At 44.2% G+C, this 21,094-nt stretch overlaps 1 protein-coding gene and 1 pseudogene across 7 annotated transcripts in view; both read right to left on the bottom strand.

Moving 5' to 3' along the window:
* The window catches only part of NTM (neurotrimin), a 970,591-nt gene extending 951,423 nt beyond the window's left edge, over positions 1-19,168 (bottom strand). For 2 of the 7 annotated variants that reach the window (XM_024347489.3, XM_016922301.4), the window contains exon 1: positions 18,790-19,168. Coding sequence is in view for 4 of the 7 variants with exons in the window: in XM_016922301.4 (XP_016777790.1) it covers positions 18,790-18,871 (82 nt within the window). In the remaining 3 variants the exon portion in view is untranslated. The remainder of the gene's footprint in view (positions 1-18,789) is intronic. The other 5 variants (XM_024347488.3, XM_016922305.4, XM_024347490.3 and 2 more) reach the window with 4 other exon arrangements.
* Positions 4,305-4,419, bottom strand: LOC112204915 (U6atac minor spliceosomal RNA; annotated as a pseudogene).
* Positions 19,169-21,094: the final 1,926 nt, after the last annotated feature.

Raw genomic sequence — 21,094 nt, 5'->3', positions numbered from 1 at the left:
AAGCCCTTAAGCTGTGAAAATAAGCCGAAAACTGCTTTTCCAGTCATTTACATCAACACAAGCTGATCAGGAGGAGGAAAAAATAGGAAATAGTTTTACACGTTCTTCCCGAGGCTCTAGAAGCCTGGGTGGATTGCCCATCCAGTCTGCAGGTCTAGAGAAGCACAGCGGGAAGTAGGGTGGCTCACGGCACACCTGCCACCAAGGCAAATGATAAATCCTGAAATTTCTCCTGACGCCCGCCAGGCTGCCGCTTTGCCGAGGCTGGGCAGATATTCTGGGCACCGGCAAATTGTTCTGTCAGCAAGCCGCTCCCCCAGCTGCATCTCATTAGGAAGCTTGTCGTTCACTGCCCAGCCACAGCATCAAGGTCCCACCCTCTGAGGTGGCATCCTGTCACCTGGGGCAGGTAAGGGGTGGCTGCAGGAAACCTGCCCAGGAGCCAGGCCCGAGGCAGGGAGCTCAACCTCCTAGAGCGTTGCTGCTTATCTCACTCAGGGTCATGTGAATCAGGGCCTGGCCCATAATAGGTGCTCAGTTATTTGACTAGAGGGAGGACTTGCTGGCATGTAGACTACTTTCAACCACCATCTTTCTTTTTCCTTTTCTTTTCTTTTTTTTTTTTTTGTGATGAAGTCTTGGTCTTGTCGCCCAGGCTGGAGTGCATTGGCATGATCTTGTCTCACTGCAACCTCTGCCTGCCGTGTTCCAGCAATTCTCCTGCCTCAGCCTCCCAATTAGCTGGGATTACAGGCACGTGCCACCATACCTCGCTAATTTTTGTATTTTTAATAGAGATGAGGTTTCACCATGTTGGCCAGGCTGGTCTCAAACTCCTGACCTCAAGTGATTCGCCCGCCTCGACCTCCCAAAGTGCTGGGATTATAGGCAGGAGCCACCACTCCAGGCCAACCACCATCTTTCTCCCTATGTTCTCTCCCTTGCTTTCTCTTTCCCCAAATACAGATCTTAAAATAATACAATGAGCCAGAAAGAGCAGCATTCTTTTTCTTCCCTGCCAACTCATACACATTCCTATTAAAATGTAAATAAATAGGCCATTAAAACCCACTTCTACCTTTTAGACACTGATTCTGATCAGGCTATTTCCACTATGTACCTAATACTTACGGGCAAAAGGTAGGATGCCTGCTAAAAACAAGAAAAAGATGCCCAATTAAATTTGAATTGCAAAAAAAAAAAAAAACCCAAAACCCAAATGTCTTTTAGTATTAGTATGTGCTCTGCATAATAAAAATCATTTGTTGGTCAGGAATTTAAATATATCTGGTGTCCTGGATTTTTATTTGCTAAATCCGGCAGCCCTAGCCAATGGGAATCTATATGTACTTACATAGATAAGTGAATGTACATATTTATACGGCTTACACACTACCAAGCCTCCTCTGTCCCGGTGGCTTAAAGGATTTTTTTCTAAGGTGAGAGTATTCGAGAGACACTGAGGCCCCTCCCAGGAGGCAGGGCCCATGCTGCTGCTTCCTTTTCCACATGTCCAGCCCTGGGAGTGGCCCTTCCAGAAAGAGCTCCCGACATTCAATCTTCACACTCCTTTAAATCAATGGTTCTCAAATTTTAGGATGAATATCCTGAAGGGCTTCTTGACACACAGATTGCTGGGGTCCAGCCCCATACTTTCTGATTTGGAGACCACGCTTGGACAGTCCTGGTCTGATGATGCTAGATGTCACAGACTCCTTTCTCTTTTCCCAGGGCAGATTAGAAACCGGGGTCCCCGGGAAGGCTAATTATAAAAATGATGGGTTGGAGTCAGTCTTGACAAACTTTTGTTCTCCCTTTTTTTTTAAGGGGGGAGTGGGTTTCAGATGTATTTTCCTTTTTACAAATGTTTTTATTGATACATAATATTTGTGCGTATTTATGGGGTACCTGTGATATTTTGCTACATGCATAGACTGTGTAATGGCCAAATCAAGGTGCTAGGGATATCCATCACCTCAAACAATGGTCCTACTTGGGAGAAACATTTCAAGCCTTCTAGCTGTTTTGAAATATATAGTACTTTGTTGTTAACTAAAGGCACCCTCTTCTGCTATTGTTGTTCTCCTTTCTCAGCCTCTTAAATTCTTTTCCTGGTCTTATTTACTCCATCATCACTCATAACTAAGATGAGAATGTACAGTGTTCCACTGTCCTGATCCTGCAGGAAGAACATTTCCGTTAGAGAGCAGCTCCTGCAAAGGTATGGAGCTGTGGAAGGGCACCAGTGTTCAGTGTTTGGTGGGGCGATGGAGCAGAGTGAAGAGGGGAGTGCTGGGGACAGAGCGAGGGAGAGGGAGAGAGAGAGAGAGAGAGAGAGAGAGAGAGAGAGAGAGAGAGAGAGAGAGAGAGAGCGCCAAGAAAGGGAAGCAGATGACTTTGATAGGGAGGTCCAGTCACGAGTACCTGTGCTGTCAGCGAGCTTCAAAAACATTGGCTTTTAATTTTGCAATATGAATTGAGTGCCGAAAGTTTTCACACAGTTAATTCAGTTAAATGTGGAAACTACCTTCCAAGGAAATTCAAATATCCTATTTGAAAGATGAGGAAAATAAGGGCTTGGGGAAAAAACTCAGCCCCTAAAGTTAATGATAGACTGGGATGAGAAAGGATATTCTGATTGATGTGGAGATTAAGAAATGTATTTGATATAATAAGCTTTGTAATTTGTAAAGATAAAAACATATCTTTTTAATTCCTTAAAAAGGCAATGCAAGAAAGGAGTAAGTGGTGAGCTCTGGATATGTTTGGGAGACGGCCCTAAATGGTAGGACCAGAATCAAAAAAAGGGATAAAGAAAGAAGACTGGGGTAGATTATATTTTTAGTTAAAGTCCAGAGAAAAGACAGTGGCATGAGGGAAAAGTGATTAATACTGCACAGGATTCTCTGGTTCACTCATCAGCTGTCTCTCCCATTACACAAGCAACTGGCTTAGTCCTTTTTGCTTTCTTGGAAAAACCAGGCTGCAGGTATATGGACACAAACATGTGGACCTGGACATAGGTGTGTGCAAACACACACTATTTTCCCTGCAATATACTCAGGGCAAATAAAAGCCAGCAAATGCAAACTCCTTTAACTTCCTGCCACCAAGCTTACACGTTTACCTGCCTGCTTCCTACACCACAGACAGCTGATTATCTCTTTTGTTAATTTTCATTTGTCTATTCTAGTAAAATACGCATGAAATAAAATTCACCCTTTTAACCATTTCTAAGTGTACCATTAAGTGGCATTGAGTATGTTTACAATATTATGTAACTATCACTGCCATTCATTTCCAGAACTTTCTCAGCATCCCAAACAGAAACTCTGTGACCATTAAATCACTCCCTGTTTCCCTCCTCCCACAAGCCCCTGATAGCCTCTCCATGAATTTGCCGACCCTAGGTACTTCGTGTAAGTGGAATCATACCTTATCGGTCCTTTGGTGTCTGGCTCATTTCACTTAGCATAATGGTTTCAAAGTTCATCCATGCTGCAGCATGTGTCAGAATTGCCTTCCCTTTTACAACTGAGTAATACTCATTTATGCATAGACCTCATTGTGTTTATCTATTTGTTGATGATGGACACTTGGGTTGTTTCTACCTTCACTATTGTGAATAATGCTGCTATGAACATTGATGTATAAATACCTGTTTGAGGCCCTGCTTTCCATTCTGTTGAATATATACCCAGGAGTAGAATTGCTGAGTCATATGGTAATTCCATGTTTAGCTTATTTTTTTCCAATTCACTGACTGATTTGGTATGTTTAATGTTGTTCTGTTTTATTTTGTTTCGTTTAGACACTGAGTCTTGCTCTGCTGTGCAGGCTGGAGTGCGGTGGTGCAATCATAGCTCACTGCAGCCTTGAATTTTTGGGTTCAAGGCAATCTTCTCACTTCAGCCCCCTGAGTAGATGGGACTACAGGTGTGCACCTCTGTGCCTGGATAATTTTTAAAAAATTTTTTTGTAGAGATGAGATTTTTCTATATTGCCCAGGCTGGTCATGAACTGTTGGGCTTAAGCAATCCTCCAGCTTCAGCCTCCCAGAGTGCTAGGACTATAGGCAGGAACCACTGAGCCCAGCCTGTTTAGCTTTTTGAGAAACCCCCAAACTCTTTCCACTGTGGTTGCATCACTTTACATTCCCACCAGCAACGCACAATGGTTTCAGTTTCTCCACATCCTCACCAATATTTATTTTCCTTTTTTATTTCATCAGTGATATCCTAATGGGTGTGAAGTTGTACCTCATTGTGGTTTTCATTTGTGGTTCCCTAATGACTAGTGATATTGAAACATCATGGTTTTATGGTAGAATTGCCTTAACCATATGTGTACCCTATGGACTTGAGGGCCTCTTCCATCCTTATCAAGGGAATACTACTTTTTCCTCCTTTCATGTGACACACCAATAGTTTCTTAATGTCCATCCCTCTTTCCGTGGTGGTAGGCCCCTGACTTTGTCTGGGCATGTGATCATCCACAGGGGATTGTGAGTCTCCCACACGCTCTTCTACTTAGGTATGGCGATGTGGCTGAGTCCTGGCCAAGAGGAGGTGAGCAAGGATGCCACGTGATGGCCTCCAGGAGCATCTGCAGGGGGCAATGCCTGGGTACCTCCTGCCTCTTCTTCATCTCTCCCTCATTCCACTCTGGCACACAGATGCTGCCGCCTTAGACTGTGGAGGCAAGGCCATGGGCAACAGGTCCAGATGGCAGAAAGGCCTGGGTGCCTGAGTTTGGGGAACACCTCACTAGCCACGAACAGACAAAGTAGAGTATTTCCGTGACCAGAGGGATACAGATTACGTTATTTAAGCCACTCTAATTGCATCATTTTTGTCATTTGCAGCTGAATCTAATCATAATGCATATTCTCAAACACTTCTCTCCTTCCTCACTTTAAAGAGTAATGGAAGCAGTCTTTCTTCTTCTTTTCAAGACTCCTTTCTGTACCTATTCTCAGGATTCGCCACTCCTCCCACCTGTTTGTATTCCCTGAGGGCCTCACCTGGCCAGCCATCACCACATCCTCCTTCTTGCCTCTCCTTCCCTGGCCCTTGCCCATCTCACTCACTCTCTCTCTCTCTCTTTAAATTAGAAAACCTTTTGAAATAATTACACTCATTTTCTGACTCCACTTCTTCTTTCTATTTGTATCCCCACCCCATTGTTCCGCCCCACAAAACTGTTATCCCCAAGAACACGGAAGAGATTATTGCAACTAAGTATAATCTCCCTTGATCCTTTAGAAACATTTGACACTGCTGACATTCCTGCCTTCCTCAAATTTACATCATTTGGCCTTGATGGCCTCATGCTTTCCAGATTTTTCTCCTATGTATTTGTCCACTTTTTGTCAATCTGCTTTTCCAGATCCCTTCTCCTCCCAGCCTTTAAAGACTAGTGTTTGCCCTCAATTCTTTTTTATGTATTCCTTACTCTCTCCCTGGGTAATTAGTTGTATCTGTGTTGAAGACTGTCTTTTTTCATACCCAGAGTTTCAGATCCATCTAGCTAACCTCATATTGGAAAGCTACTGTTAAACCCATCATGACCCAAATTGCATTAATTACTATCTCTCTAAAACCCACCTCTAAGCCATTCACTTAGAAAACAGAAGTCCTCTTACACTTTCTTTATTACTTATCCCCTTCTTCCCCGTCCATCTCCAAGTCTTAACCCTTCTACCTCCACAACTTTTGAATGCCCCCATGTCTCTCCTTCTCTGCAACTGTCACTCTGGTGACCTCGTGCCTAACTGGTTGCAACGTCCCTTAGGAGGCTCCCTTTCCTCTAGTCTTGCCCAACTTCAATTCATTTCCCATATTGTAATTAGAGTGACACATTACCATTTTCACAACCCAAATCATGTTGTTTGGCCACTACAACTGCAAGTGTGGTCATGTTACTCTCAAGCATACAACCCTTCAATGCACCCTTTTCCCTCAGTATAAAATCTTCAATGGAAACAGTTCTAGCCCTGACCTCTACCTACCTCTCTACATATACCTCTTGTCTTTCCACCTACATTCCTCCTCCCATCACCCCATACAAACACACTCAATCTAGCCATATTTGATTTCAGAATTCTGAACTCCTACCATGCTCTCTTCCCTGTAGACCTTAGCATATGTAGTTTCTTCCACTTGTAACACTCATCTCTCTTCTCACCTGGTTAAATCTATTCACCTTTATCTCTCAGCTTTAACATATCTTCCTTCCAGAGAACTTTCCTGTCCTGAAAAGTCTCCCAAATGCTGCCATAGCAAACTTACCTGCTTTTATTCTAGCACTTACCACGTGGTAGTCACTTGTCTATCTAACTGAGTGCAGGAACTATGCCTGCTTTGTTGTTGTGTATGCCTAATACCTAGTATGGTCTGAACAAATAATTCTAAAGTGGATGAAATATAAATGTAAGTAAGCACCTGGCCATGCTTTCAGATCGATTATGTTGTTCTTTTATCATTAGATTCAATGATGTGGAGATGTCATGTCTGTATCATTTGGAGATAACAAAAAGCTGATGAAGACATCTCATCGGGATCGAAAAATAATCTCAATGGATTTAAACAATGGACACAGGGGCAATAAAGTTTTAAGTGTTTAAAAAGATCATTTAGAGAAGATCACCTGTGAGCAAGCATAGGCAAGGTCTTATGGAATCAGTTATTTTGTGAGAGGAAAAAATACAGCCTCAAAATGAGCCAAGGATGTGGCATATCCGAAAAAAAGAATGAAACTAACACAATAATTGAATGAACCTATGTAACTATAAAGTCCAAAATCTGCTAAGTAACAGTTCACTTTCTACTTTGCCAGTCAGACTACAGCTGGCAGAGTCTGCTCTGGCAAAACCTTTTCAGTTGATCATTATCAAACTGGTCATGTTTCAAAGATAATGATCAGGATGATTAGTGCTCCAGAAACTGTGCCATGCGATGATCACAAGAAAGAACGAAGGATGCCACGATAAGATAAGTAGGGTCTATGATAGTCATCTCTTAGAAAGTGGATCATACACTATTACTTCTATCCTGATAGCTCTAAAGGCAAAACTTAGGGAGGGGCAAAGTTTTGTTCCACATAGATTCATTAGGATTGTATTCAGCTGCAAGGAAAAGAAAACTAATTAAATGGAGATTTTTTTTTTCACAAGTGATGATAACTTTATAACTATGCATTCTAGAGCTGGTACAACTGCTATGTCATCTTGAACCTGAGTTCCCCCTATCAGTTTGAGATATATGAAATTACCTATACTCAATTATTTTTTATTTACCCAAACAGCAAGTCCATGTGGTTTGACCTACAAGCATCCTTCTCTGTCATTCTTGATATGTGTTCTTTGTCCTCCTGTTTGTAAGTGGGATCCTGCACCTCCAGGAAGGATCCCAGTCTCCCAGTCAAGAAGGGAAAATAATAAAGTCCAAAAAGCACAGGCCATCCAAGTACAACCCTCCACACTGTACCCAGTCATCTTATGCTTGTATCCCATTGGCCTGAACCGCAGTATATGACCATATGTTATAACAGAATCTGGAAGTTGAGTATTTTAAATGGGCATATTCTTACTATGAAAAAATTTAGAGTACTATTTCAAAAGAGAAGGATAGAATTGATATTGAGGAGGCATCAAGAATGCCTGCCAGAATTGCAAAGTGCTTTCTCACATAGTTTATCAGCTATGAAAAAGAGTGTTAACATCAGTTATGCTTAGCTGTACTTCCCAATAGAATCATCTGCTGTTCTTTTGGAATAGAGATGAACTTGCCCTATTCTGACCTGTGCCAGGAGAATTTTTGAGAGTCAGACCTGGGCATCTGCTTTATAACAATCTCCAGAGGTGATTCTGATAGGCAGCCAGAACTGAGAGCCACAACTCAGGTAGTGAGTGTCTGGTCACTAGAAATCTCTGGAGTTCTTGAGCAGGAATTAATCAACACAGTTCAGATGGTATTGTTGCCTTGGGGAGGAGACAGGGCAAGTGAAATGCCACGGTATCTCACAACTCTAGGAGTCCATGAAAAAGCTTCTGGATTTAATTATTAAATTATTTGACCTTGGACAAGGAGTTAGCAGTATGAAAAAATAATGGGAAAAAATGACAATATGGCATTTAGATCCTTTTATTAGGAAGTTTTCATGGAAAAGGAAGAGGAAATGTAGAATGATTAGTTAATTCTTATTTGTCTTCAGAATTAGCAAAATGGTTTATCCAACTATAAATATTCATGTATCACCAGTTGCATTGAGAAAAAAAGCTGTTGATTAATCCATTCCATGACTGGGCTGAGTTTCCTCTTGACTGTTCAGGAAGAAAGTCAAGTACTCTAGTGGACAGCTTTGTGGAAGAGAGACTAGATTTGGAGAAACAGCTAAAAAACACTGGACCACTTCACCTTCTCCAACTAGATGAATTCATCCAGTCATTCTCCTCTTTTCTTAGGTTCAACCTTCCCTGTCCCCATTCTTCCCTCTGATGCCAGCACCTCACATAGATGTAGAGCGTAAGTTCTTCCCCCTTCCCCTACTGATCTGAGCAGTTCACCATTAGAATGACTTTTCCACTCTTGGGTCCATTTAGCCTGAAATACTGAGCTCCACAAGTACTACTACATAGGTATCCATAACATCTGGTTTATTATTGATTACAGCCAGGAGGGATTACTAATATATGGGAAAAAAAGATTTAGGATCTAAAAAAAATATTTGTCAGAAAGAAGAGATGAGTTGAATCTAAGAAAATGGCTTTATAATAGAAAGGGTAAGTTCTGAGGTCAGGCTCTTGCATACCTATTGAAACAACTCAGGCAAACGATAAGGAAGAGTTGAATGAACAATAGCTCACCTTGAGTCGACAGAGTTACAGGGCAGCTGAAATACCTAGTGGGATCTCAGGTCTTCCTCCCTTCCTTTCATCCATAAACACTGAGTGTCACATTTGTCCCAGGGGCTGTGCTATGTGTACTAGGTATATAAAGATAAATAAGATTGTTCTGGCCCTTCTGGAGCCCACAGCCTGGTAAGGGGAGACAGACATGTAAATAGGTCACCTACACTAACAGGTTGTGGATATGAACAGTAAAGGTAAGAAAAAGTGCAAGGCAAGCATAAGAGAAGGAGTAAGAAGACTCAGCTGGGCACGGTAGCTCACGCCTGTAATCCCAGCACTTTGAGAGGCTGAGGCGGGCGGATCACCTGATGTCAGGAGTTCAAGACCAGCCTGACCAACATGGAGAAATCCCATCTCTAGTAAAAATAGAAAAAAATTAGCTGGGCATGGTGGCACATGCCTGTAATCCCAGCTACTCTGGAGGCTGAGGCAGGAGAATCGCTTGAACCCGGGAGGCGGAGGTTGAGGTGAGCTGAGATGGCACCATTGCATCTGAAGCCTAGGCAGGAGACTCCATCTCAAAAAAAAAAAAAAAGACTCAAAGGAAAGGGTACTGAACTTTGAATTCAGTCTGAAAATATCAAAAGCATTTTCTAGGTAGAGAGGGGCAGGGTAGGGCCTGAGCATAAGCCAAAGGAACAGCATGCTCATGTGCTTTACAGAGGGAGCAACAGGAAACCCCAAAGAGGCCATGGAGCAGGGAGTGCCTCAGTTTGGGAGAGAGGCAAACTGAGGACAGACCCTTAGGATTTCACATGCCTTGCCAGAGAGCTGAGACTTCATTCTACTTGGATTTGGAATCAGGAGAAGCTATAATATGCTGGGCTCTAATATGCTGGGCTACCAGGACACACTGGGAGAAGACTGGAAGAAGGATGCAGAGGAAGCGGAACAACTCTAGAGAAGAACCACCAGCACTCTGTTAATGGATGATTTTATAGAAAATAGGAGGCAAACCTTGGAATATTTAACCTAGTAAAGAGGAGATTCAGGGGAGAAAGGGAGGAAATCACAGTTTCAAATATTTGAAAACAGTCATGTAGAAAAACTAGACCAGTCCTGTGGGTAGTAGAATTAGGTAATATTTATTGAGAGCTTACTATGTACAAGGCAGTATTCAAACACTTTATTTGCATTAACTTATTTATTCCTTAAAATAACCTTACAAGGTAAGTCCTATAATTATCTCTATCTTATTGAAGAGGAGCTGAGTTGTACAGAGGTTGATTCAATTGCCACAGATCTCAAACCAGAAAGAGGCAGACCCAGGTTTGGCTCAAGGCCATCTGGTCCTGGAGCTGCTGTGTTAGGAGCCGCTATGTCATAATCACTCTCCAGATACAGGACATGTGGCTGGATTCTATAAGAAGGCAGAATCTCCTTCTCCTTCCTCTTCCCCTGCCTCTTCTTCCCATCCTCCTGTCTTCCTGAAATCTGACAGTCAGATGCAATGGACTTCTGAAGAGATGCAAGTTCCTATCACTGGAGATAGAGGCTGGAGGACCACTGCAGCTGCACTGTTGAGGGGTCAGAGCCCAAAAGAGGACCTGAAATAAAGTATCTTGAAAGTCCCTCTGAGCCTCCCTCCCAGCCTGAGCTGGTTGTGAATCAGGGGTTGTCTGGCACAGCAGTATGAACACTCTGGGGAGCCAGGTGGGTGTGTGGGTTACCCAGAGACTAAACTTGGCACAAATCTGCCAGTAGCCCTGTTCTAATGTGCCTCTTAGATCTGCTGACTCCATCAGAAAACAAACAAGTTTTCACTCCGGCATACACCACAGGAGCTGTCCCGGCCATGTGAGTGGAGCCAGCATCACTTCTACCTAACATATGAAGCTGCAAAATTGTCATTGAGGTTCTGAGCATGAGTCTTTATTGACCATGAGAAGGAGGGAGCAATGGAAGCAATGCAGCTTGATAACTGATTCCTGGGGAGGGGCAGGGAGGCTAGGTAGAAGAGAAATATGTAATTCTCACACCTCAGGATGGAGCTTCTTCTAAGGCTTGTCGTTGCTGAGCACTCTCCAATCCAGCTCAATCACATTCCTTTTTGACCCTCAATCAAATGCCTTCTGAATTTCTCTTGTAGGAAGGCTTAGGAACTGATCAATTGAGAGTCATTATCAGTTCTATTCCCCCTATCCATGACAAGTTAATCCTTTCCTTCCATTCTAAGGATGCTTTATAGGTAAATAAATGCATGCATATATGAATACACAACATCATATATATGAGATAGCACGTAGAGTTTGCACGCACACACACCATTTACATGTTCTGACTCTGTTCATTCATCTGTGATGCTGTTTATATTCTTACCTTCCTGCAGGCAGAGGCTGGTGCTGAGTATTTTCTTTTAGCACCACTACCTATCAATAACTATACTCAAAAAGACTATTTGCAGTATTGCCAAATGTTGAACTTGGAATGAGACTTGAAAATCTCTTAGTCCAAGTGTTTTATTTTAGAGTGAGAAAACTGAAGCCCATATAGGGGATGTGTCTTACCCAAGGTCTTTGAACATGTTCAGATGGCTTTAGAGGTACACTTTTCAACCTGACTGCAGATTAGGCCTTCTTGGAGAGCTCTTAAAAATATCAGTGTAGGGTCCCATTCAAAGGGATTCTGATTTAATTGGTCTGTGATAGGGTCCAGACATTGGTATTTTTATAAAGTTCCCCAGGTGATTCTATGGTATGGCAAGTTTGCAAACCACTGGCTTTCAGACAGAGTATTGCAAATAAATACAGATTGCACCTACCCGCTGAGGATCATTCTGACTTCTGAGATCAAGTTGGGCAATGTATAATTGGTCTAGACCACTGGACTTGGAAGAATCATGGGTTTATGAGAAAGGTAATTACCTGTTCTTGTTCATGAGAAAACCTAGGCATGATCACCACCACCGTGATGGAAATGCAGATAGCAGCAGCCCTCCCAAAGCATTCAGGGTGCAGCTAGAGTACACAGCGTGAGCGCCAGAGCAGCTTTGTTACCTCTGTACACACAGTGCTGCAAACACAATCCATGGATTGAAAGAAGATGGGTGTGTAGGAGAACAACTACACAATGTGACGCCCAAAACACTGTATTCCACCAGAAGAAAACAAAGAAATTCCTTTTGTTAATAATGCATTTGTATTATTCCAGGAACTCTAAATTAAGATGTGATGATTGGGTAGCAAATTAAAAGGGTTCTCATAGAGGAGGTTATCTTAGCTCTACCCTGAATTCTGAATCCCTCCCAGAGGTCAGAAGAATAGTATTTGCCTCATCCACAAAAGCTGTCTGAGGCAAATTCTTCCCTGGCCTTATCTGGCATTCTCCTTTTATCTTCTTGGCCCTCCAGTTCTGTGCAGAAGTCAGGGCATAAAGGAGGTGGAGAGGCCAGAGAGGTGACAGTGATGTTCAGCATCAACCAGTAACTCAAACACACAAGACAATGACCACAAAGACAGTGAACTCACAGCAGCGTTCCCCATCCCATATACACCAAAGGCATCCATGATCTCCTTTTCTACAAGAGGTTGTGTGGAGTAGCAAAGGCAGCATCTCTGTGTTATGAGAACCCAGAGCCAGGGTGTGCACCTCCTCTCCCCAAACCCCTGTCTCAAAACAAGGATTGAGGGCTAGTTACTTTCCTGCCATCCGTCATCATTTGCCCAGGAGGCCAGAGGCTGTGTCATGAAGTCTCCACCCTTGCTTCTGGTACTGCTGTTGTTGCTTTCCATTTATGACAAAGGATGCCAAGCCAAGCCAAATCTGAGAGACCCAACTAGGTCTTTGGTCTTATCCGTTAGTTGGTTTTTCATCGCTGTTGTATCTCCAGCACCTAAAACAATGCACCGAATGTAGTAGACACTCAATAAACACTTGGATGTGATTGAACCAGTGGACAAATAAACAACCAGATGGATTTGGTGTTAGGGTGAGAGTTTGGTGACATTTCCAAGATGAGCAAAGGAAGCACCACTAGCGAGTGAATTTGAATGAGGAAGTAAAGCCAAAACCAGCAGTCTTTCGATCAGTCTTTTCTTATCGCAAAGGGCAACACTCTCACTGAAGCTAAAAAAAAAAAAAAAATCAAATTTAGTAACCTAAGATGTCCTTAGTAACAGAGCTGAAGAATGTGTTTTCCAATATTTGATTTCTTAGCTTGACAGTCTCTCTTGAAATACGCTCTTCTCCGCAATGAAAATGTGAATCTTTGTTGGTTTGTTTTGCAGTTTGCAAATGACTTACAGAGCTCTTCTGGCAGGGTTTCTGTTTCTCCACTTGCAAATAAACAAAAGGCCATTTCTCTAATATGACTTAAGTAGAGGAGATTCTGTGATCTCCTGTCATGATTTTAGAAGCAGTAGAAAAGGAGAAGAGAAAGGAGGGGCAAGTAGAAAGAAGAACAAGAAAAACCGAAACAGGCAGCTTATAGAAGCTGAGAAAAAAAGCAGGAAATAGGCAAAGATAAATTTGATATGGAAAATTAGAGTGTGAGAGATACCAAATAATGGAAGACTCTGTAATTAATAGGATCCCAGAGAACCTTTTGGGGAGGGCTGAACTCGCCCATGGTCCATTGGCCTCCCTCCCCGCTTCCATCACATCAGCTGGGCTCCTTGTGAACTGTGAAGACAGGCTCTCCCCTCCTTCTCCTAGGCAAGCCTGCATGAAGCAGAGCAACTCCTGCCAGCTTGACCTAGATCTGTCAACTGATCAATTACTTTTCCCATAGAGGAGAAGGAAAAATGAAAGGAAAACAGACAAAGGGAAAGAGAAAAAGAGAAGGTGAAGACCAGAGAAGTAGGGGGAGTGGGCAGAAGGAGAGAAGGAGGGAAGGAGGGAGAGAGAATGGGAAGGAAAATGGATGCACTCCTATATCTTTTCAGTTTAAGCAGTGGTAGCAAGAGCAGGCTTAATCCAGAGGGTTGCATAAATAAAGACATACATACATACATACATGAAAGAAAAAAAAAAAATAAAGTTCTCAGAGGTTACTGACCAAAATCAGTCAAAGCAGAAGCCAGAGCTCTTTTTTTCCCACCCTTTGCCAATCCAGATTAGAGCTATTTTTTCTGAAACTCCTACCTCCAGCTCCATCCTCCCTAGTGCTCCCCCTCTCCACCATTCACGCTGCAGTCCCACACTGAAGCCTCCTTTTGCAAAGGGATGGGAGGCATGCTCCCTGCAAGTGCCTTCTAAAGCCCTTCTGCCCTTCCCCAGTGCACTCTCTGATAAGATGAAGCACCCTCCGGCAATGGGGAGGAGATTCTTCTAGGCACACTAGGATGGTACCCTTTGACCCTTCCAAACTGTATGCCATCGACTTCTTTATTACTGCATGCTTTCATTTTTTTATGTTTAATTGGTTTTATTGAATTTCAAATGACTATAGACATAAAGTAAACATGTAACAAGACAATAGAGCAGAAAGGAAGTAAACTGCATAAATATAATCTCAGCATGGAGTTCCACTTAGCACCACATGTTTGGAGTGTTAGAAGCATTAATGAGTCCTTACAACACCCAGGGGAGTCGCTCCCCGGCCTGGTGGTCAGGTGGGGAGATAGGCCCGCAGAGGGAGAGATTTTTCCCTACAGAAAACAGAGAAATTTGAGCTTAGATGTACATGTCCCCCATGGAGCTATGTTCAGACCACTAGAAATGGCTTGAAACCTGGAGACCACGCATACTGGGTGTGTGAAGCATTTGTAGGATCTCTGCTACAGCAAGAGAGAGAGCAATGTGGGTTTTTTGTTTGTTTGTTTGTTTGTTTGTTAATCTTTAGCATTCTAGTTTGTGAGCAGAAGCAGATCATGAGCTTGAATCCAAAATACTAGGAAAAAAGCCAAATCACAGACCTGTTCATCCTACCCAAAGTGTGCCTCTACTATGATTGAATGGCAAGAGCATTACAAATCTCTCCAGCATGTGTTTCCTGCACACGTCAGAATCATGTGTCCCATATTGATTCAGAAATTCTGCCATTTCTTGGGATATTGAGAGAGCTCACTTCATCCCAAGGCACAAGTTTTGGCTAAAATCAACACCAGGTTGTTTGGCCCATCCAGGAAAGGAGCCAGTACCAGCCTGGCAGACAGCATGCAGGCAGAGAGCAGAACCCAGGGAACTGCCAGGAGGCAATCTAGACCCTATCACCTCAGGCAGGGAACCAAGAGACACACCTGAAGACACTATGCAGGACGCCTGAATTAAAACCAGCGCTATAGAAGGAGGTTACTGAGAAAGAACAGAAGTCAGGGACTGTACATTGCAGCTGATAAGACGAGATCTGGGGGCTTATATTTGGCTTTAAGGGAACCAAAAAAGGGAAGAATCAGGACCAGGACCAGGCTCTGTGCCTGGTAACTAAAGCTGCAGTTTCAAGAATGGTCTTCATGCAGCGAGACCTGCCGGCCAGGGCAGACACTCTCCAGGCATGCTTGAGCGAATGCTCAGACGGCCATCCCCATTGGTGGGGTGGCCTCCTAATACAAAGGGCGGAGGTGAGCTACATTTGTGCCACTGTGCACACCTTGCCAGGAACTTGCCTCAAGTTGGCAGCCCCAAGCCTGGCAGGCAGGTTCCATTCGATGAGGCTCCCTGACGCCCTCCCCTTACTGCCATGCTTCCAAGAGCCCACGATGCCTATGTCAGGCCCAGGGTCCCATCATCCCAGGCTGATGTTTCCACTTTGCCAGTAGATATTGCTGTGGTCTCATCTGCCACCCCTGAATCTCAGAAGCATTGCCCAGCTCAAGCTGCTGCTGGCACCACGTGTGTACTGTGCATGGCAGGAACCTGGCCGGCCTGCCCAGCCGAACGGCGCCCACCGCCCATCTCCTGGGTGCTGCGCGAAGGGGAGTGTGAACTTTGCCGAGGCACCTTTTCCTTCTCCTCTGCCCTGTCTGTGTCTCAAGCTAGCTGCTAAGTGGATGCGGGATGTGAGGAGAGGTGAGGAAATGAGAAAGGTAAGAGAGGAACCTAGCCAAGCAAATCGGAAGGTGTTAAAAGAAACAATAATCCTTCGAAGGAGAAATGGTCGGTTTTCTAGAAAGAGGAAGCTGCAGCACAAGCAGCCATTCCTTTCAGAGGCTCTCAGTGGCAGAAGGTGGGCGGTGGGTGTGCTGCAATGGACAGTTCTGTAGTGTCTGCTCCCGGGAAAGAGATGCCTCTACTTAGTCAACCCTGGTGTATCTTAGGGCCAGAGCCCCAGGGAGCTAATCCCCCCTCCTGTCAGCGTCACTAATCGGTGCTGATTCCCTCAAAAACCCCCCTCCCTACCTAAGCTGGATCTTGGTTGCTGGTTGGGTTGTGGGGAGGAGCAGATCAGGGAGGGGTTCCTAACCTGCCATTAGCACCAGACACCTTTTCAAGAGGCAGGAGGCACAGGAAGCAGCAGCTCTAGGAAGAACCAGCTTAAAACAAAAACAGAGGAGAAGAAAAAATCGCCTTGGAATGTGTACTGCATTCTAACTAGTCCCACTGGGTCAATGCAATAGGGGTGGATTATTGCAGGCAAGACCTGGGCTGCCTCAGTAATTCTGCAAGTTTGATAAGAGATAGCTGGCAGACTTCAGCTTCCTTCCTCTGAAAGAGAAAACAGACATCACCTTTGCCACATCTGACTGGCATGCAATATGCGGGTCTTTGGGGGTCGTTCTGCGTTACAATTGGGCAGCCTTGTTCTATTACGACCACTGAAGCCCATTCAGGGCTGACTGGGTGAGGGTAGCACAAATAAGGCCATCATTCTTTTTGAGAAATTCAGGATTTGGTAGAATGTGATAAGGTCTGAGATAGCGCTGTTGCCACCACCCCTACCCCAAGTTAGGAACAAGACCACAAAGTCAGATGGCACCTTAGAGAAATTGGCACCACCACTTTGCTACTCATCTATTCAGAGACGATTCAAAGTATGAGCAAATATTATGCTTCCCTGCATTTATTCTGATGAAAAAAAAATCACGTATGCTAATTTATATGTAAATTTAGTATGGCCCTGGGGCTCCTGGCATGCAGCCAGCAGGGCTGTTGATGGTGGAAGTTTGGTCATTGTCTCCAGTTTGATGTTACAGACAGAAGAGACATGGATCTCGGGACAGATAGAAATGACTGAGGGCTTGGGACCTTCGCTCTCCCTACCTCTGACCCCTCACCCTACCCCTTGCCTGCTTAGTTTTCATTTTTGCTGTTAGCCCCCACAGAAACTGCTTTTCCGAAACTGCCCGATCCTGAACTCAGCTTCCCCACTTCATTCTTGTGCACCCAGAACAAGCAGGGTGCACACACACGCACGCACACACACACACACTGATACTGCTTCATATTATATAAGAGGAGTCAATCGAGGATGCCTCCAAGTTGATTCCCTTCACTCAAACACCCACCAAAGCCCCTAGGGGACAGCAGGGGATCCTGAGGCCCATGCCTCCTGGGGTTGGGTGCAGCAGACGACATCATGGACATCCCTGCAAGATTCACCACCTTGGACTTCCTTATCATCCGACACAGATCCCTCCTGTCCCCACCCCTTGCCTTCTTCATCGAGCCCCAGTCAAGGGTGTACACATTTGATCTTTCCAGCCTGGTCTCTCTGCCCACCTTACATGGATCCACACTGCAGCCACTGCAACCTATGTCAAGAGGACAGCAGCAATCCCTAAATCCTAACCTCGGAGAAGAGCCAGCAGGACTACAGCTCAGGACTCAGTCCAGATCAGGAGAACTCCATATTGCAGGGGGAGAAGAGGGCGAGGGGGTGGGACTCCCCATCGTTTTTCACCGGGTCAGAGGGAACTTTCCTCTGGGAATACAACTGCATAGGACTGAGCCTCACCTCCCAAGAGAGGGCTCCTCCTCCCGGAGCCCTGCTGGGCCACCCTGGGAAAGTTTCTCAGCTTGTCTCGATCCTTACGAGTTTTAGCTGTGTTTAATATAAAAGAGGCAAACTAGTTACCCCAAAGGACAGGGCAGGTGGGAGCAAGAAGATTAGTGGATAATTCTGTTGCTGGAACGAACAGACGTGAGAGCCAGGATGGGGTGTGGGGAGGCACGGTGCAGCAAATGGACTCAAGGTGGAGGCCGATTCCGAATGCACAGAACACAGCACTGGGAACATCAAAGCTTGCACTCAGCTGCAGCCCCCAGGGCTCCCGGCTCAGCCGATAAATAAACAGAAAATTAGCATTCGACTCTTATTGCCTCTCTCCCTTCAACTTCGAAAAGCTTTTTAGAATTTCAGAGCCCCGGCTCCCCTCGCTTTTATCTGATTGTTATCCACACCTCCGACCCCAGCCACAAACACACCCCCGAACACACTTAAAACTAATACAGTTGTCCCCCACTGCTGCAAATTGACTCATCCCTTGCAGCTGGATCGCTGACCAGAACCTCACAGGAAGCACCTGATTCTTTCTAGCCTGCATTTTCCCCTTTGCTCCTTTTAAAAGCTTTGCAAGTTCGCTGGCCGATATTTAAAGTTTCCTCTTGTAATTTCTTCCCAGTCACATAAGCAACACATTAGCAACCCTGTTGCCCTCCGAATCTGTCATCTCCCCCTGCTTACATGTGTGCTCCGTTGTGTATGTGTGCAAGAATGTGCATGAAGCCAGGGAGCCTAGCACACAACCACAGTCCTAACAGGAGCACCAAACACATTTTACTTATGCACATACATATTCCCCCATTCCGGTAGCAGCCAGAATCAAATCAATATTCTCACAGCCTAGTCGGGAGAATGAAGTCCCAGCCATGCTGTCTAAACGCTCTCTCCTCCACCTGCAAACAGCGCAGCACAGCCGACTCGGGGAGTCTGCAAATCTTATAAAGCACACTGTACAATTCCTGGGTCTACCGAAGGCAAATCAATAGCAAGCTCTTACCTTGGAAGAGACACAGAGCAGCCAGCCCCGTGAAGATTGCCCAAGAGATAGAATTGTGCATTTTTGGCTGGATGGTTTTCATGATTTTTTTTCTTCTTCTTTTTCTTCTTTTTTGTCAGGTTCGGTTTTTTTCTTTCTTTCTTTCCTGATAGACTGTGTTGCTCTCAAGCTTGTGCAAGGAGATTTAAATCCACTGTTTTGCTGAAGGACACAACAAGAAAGCCGAGGGTGTGAGAGAGTATGACTTCTCCGTAATTATCTCCACTCATACTCTGGCACTGAGACACATTGTACAATCTGGCCCTGGACAGCCCTCCTACAAGCTGCAATCATTGGTTCTAATCCAAGGATTGACAGAGCTACAACACACGCGCGCGGGCACACACACACACACGCACACACACTCTCAGGAATCATTTACTGGGCAAATCAGGCTAGCTGATTAAAGAGACAGGAGCCTGGAGAGATAGAATGATAAATGCCACTTTGCCCCTTCTATATTACTTTCATTTTTTAAACTGACAGTCTCTGAGTCTTCTGAGTATCAGAAAATCCCTTTCCCCCTGGCATTCCCTGGCCTCCTGAACTCAGATTCCCTTTGCACTGGAAAAATCCCATAGCCAGCCATGGCTTATGGGAAATTTTAAAGGGACATTTTCATGCTCAGTGAAACTTGTAAAGATGAGTCAAATTTCATTTGTTGGTACCTATTTTCCCCTCCAATGGAAATATCATTCAGTGACAGCTTTTTTCTCTCTCTTTCATCAACCTTTCTACTTAGTTGCTTTGAAAATAGTAAATAACTTTCTATTTTCTCCTCCTGTCACTTCTGTTTCAGAACATCTATGTTACTCCTCTTTTTCATTCACTTTTTAAAAGTCAATTTCCTAAAGTCATCCATGTGTATATGATACAATGGAAAGGTACAAAGTACCTGGTATTTGAGAAGAAGCTCTATAGTCTGAAGATGGAGAACCTTCTTCAAAAGAAAACAAAGCAGGAGTTTATTCCCCATGACTTGGTCAATCCACATCCACTAAAGCAATCACAGAAGCATCTGTGATTTAAACTGCAGCGAGAAAGATTCAGGGTAGACATGCGGAGGGGCTTTCTGAGTGTAAACTTTGTGTAGTTCCTCAGAGAGTTGAAGACATTAACCTCCTTGGTGATAGGAAAGAATAAAAACCGAACAGAAATAATCTAATGGACATAAATGATTTCTTAAGAGGTCTAATTCTAGGGCCTGGAAGTTTATTCTAATCTTTGGCTTCCCCTTATGAGAAGCAAGTTAGAGGATGTGAACAAAAAATCTAGAAAATGTAGCTCCTGGCTGGGCACTGTGGCTCACGCCTGTAATCCCACAACTTTGGGAGGCCAAGGAAGGCCAGTAGCCTGAGCTCAGGAATTCGAGACCAGCCTGGGCAACATGGTGAAACCCTATCTCTACTAAAAAATTCCTTAAAAATATCTGGGTTTGGTGGTGCGCACCCGTGGTTCCAGCCACTTGGGTGGCTGAGGCAGGAGAATTGCTTGAGCCTGGGAGGCGGAGATCACAGTGAGCCAAGATGGCGCCACTACAATCCAGTCTGGGTGACAGAGCCAGCCCCTGTCTCCAGAAAAAAAAAAAAAAAAAAGAAAAGAAAAAGAAAATGTAGCTTCTCACAGAACCTTCCTTAGCTAATTCTGACACATTCATACCCCTACTATGCCTTGACACACATTTTAAAAATATTCTTCTAGAACTCCACCGCTAATTATTATACTTCCTTGTAACCCCATAAAAATGTTAATGTATCTTCAAACTGCATAGAAAAAAAGTATTCATTGTCTGTTTATATTTTAGTGTACAGAGGTGAAATGAAAACATCACTGCCATTTTGCACATGTCTAAGACGTACAATTTACCTTGGCTTTTTTCTTTTTTCTTTCTTTCTTTTTTGTTTTTGTTTTTGACAGACTCTTGCCCCGTCACCCAGGTTGGAGTGCAGTGGTGCAATCACAGCTCACTGCAACTTTGAACTCCTGGGCTCAAGGAACCCTCCTGCCTTACCCACCATGCCCAGCTAATTTTTTTTTTTTTAATTTTCTACAACATAGTAGAAATGAAGTCTCACTATGTTGCTCAGGCTGGTTTCAAACTCCTTGCCTCAAGCAGTCCTTCCAGCCTTGGCCTCCCAGAAGTTTACCTTGTGTTGTGTATGAATAGGAACAACACTGCCTGGAATGTGGGGTCTTGTGACCTTGAGAGGAAGGGGCCCTGGGACCTCAAGATCTGGGGACCTCAAGATCCTACTCATAGTTCTGC

The sequence above is a fragment of the Pan troglodytes genome, chromosome 9 (assembly GCF_028858775.2).
Source record: "Pan troglodytes isolate AG18354 chromosome 9, NHGRI_mPanTro3-v2.0_pri, whole genome shotgun sequence".
Taxonomy (NCBI): domain Eukaryota; kingdom Metazoa; phylum Chordata; class Mammalia; order Primates; family Hominidae; genus Pan; species Pan troglodytes.
This window is presented reverse-complemented; position numbering and strand designations above follow the sequence as displayed.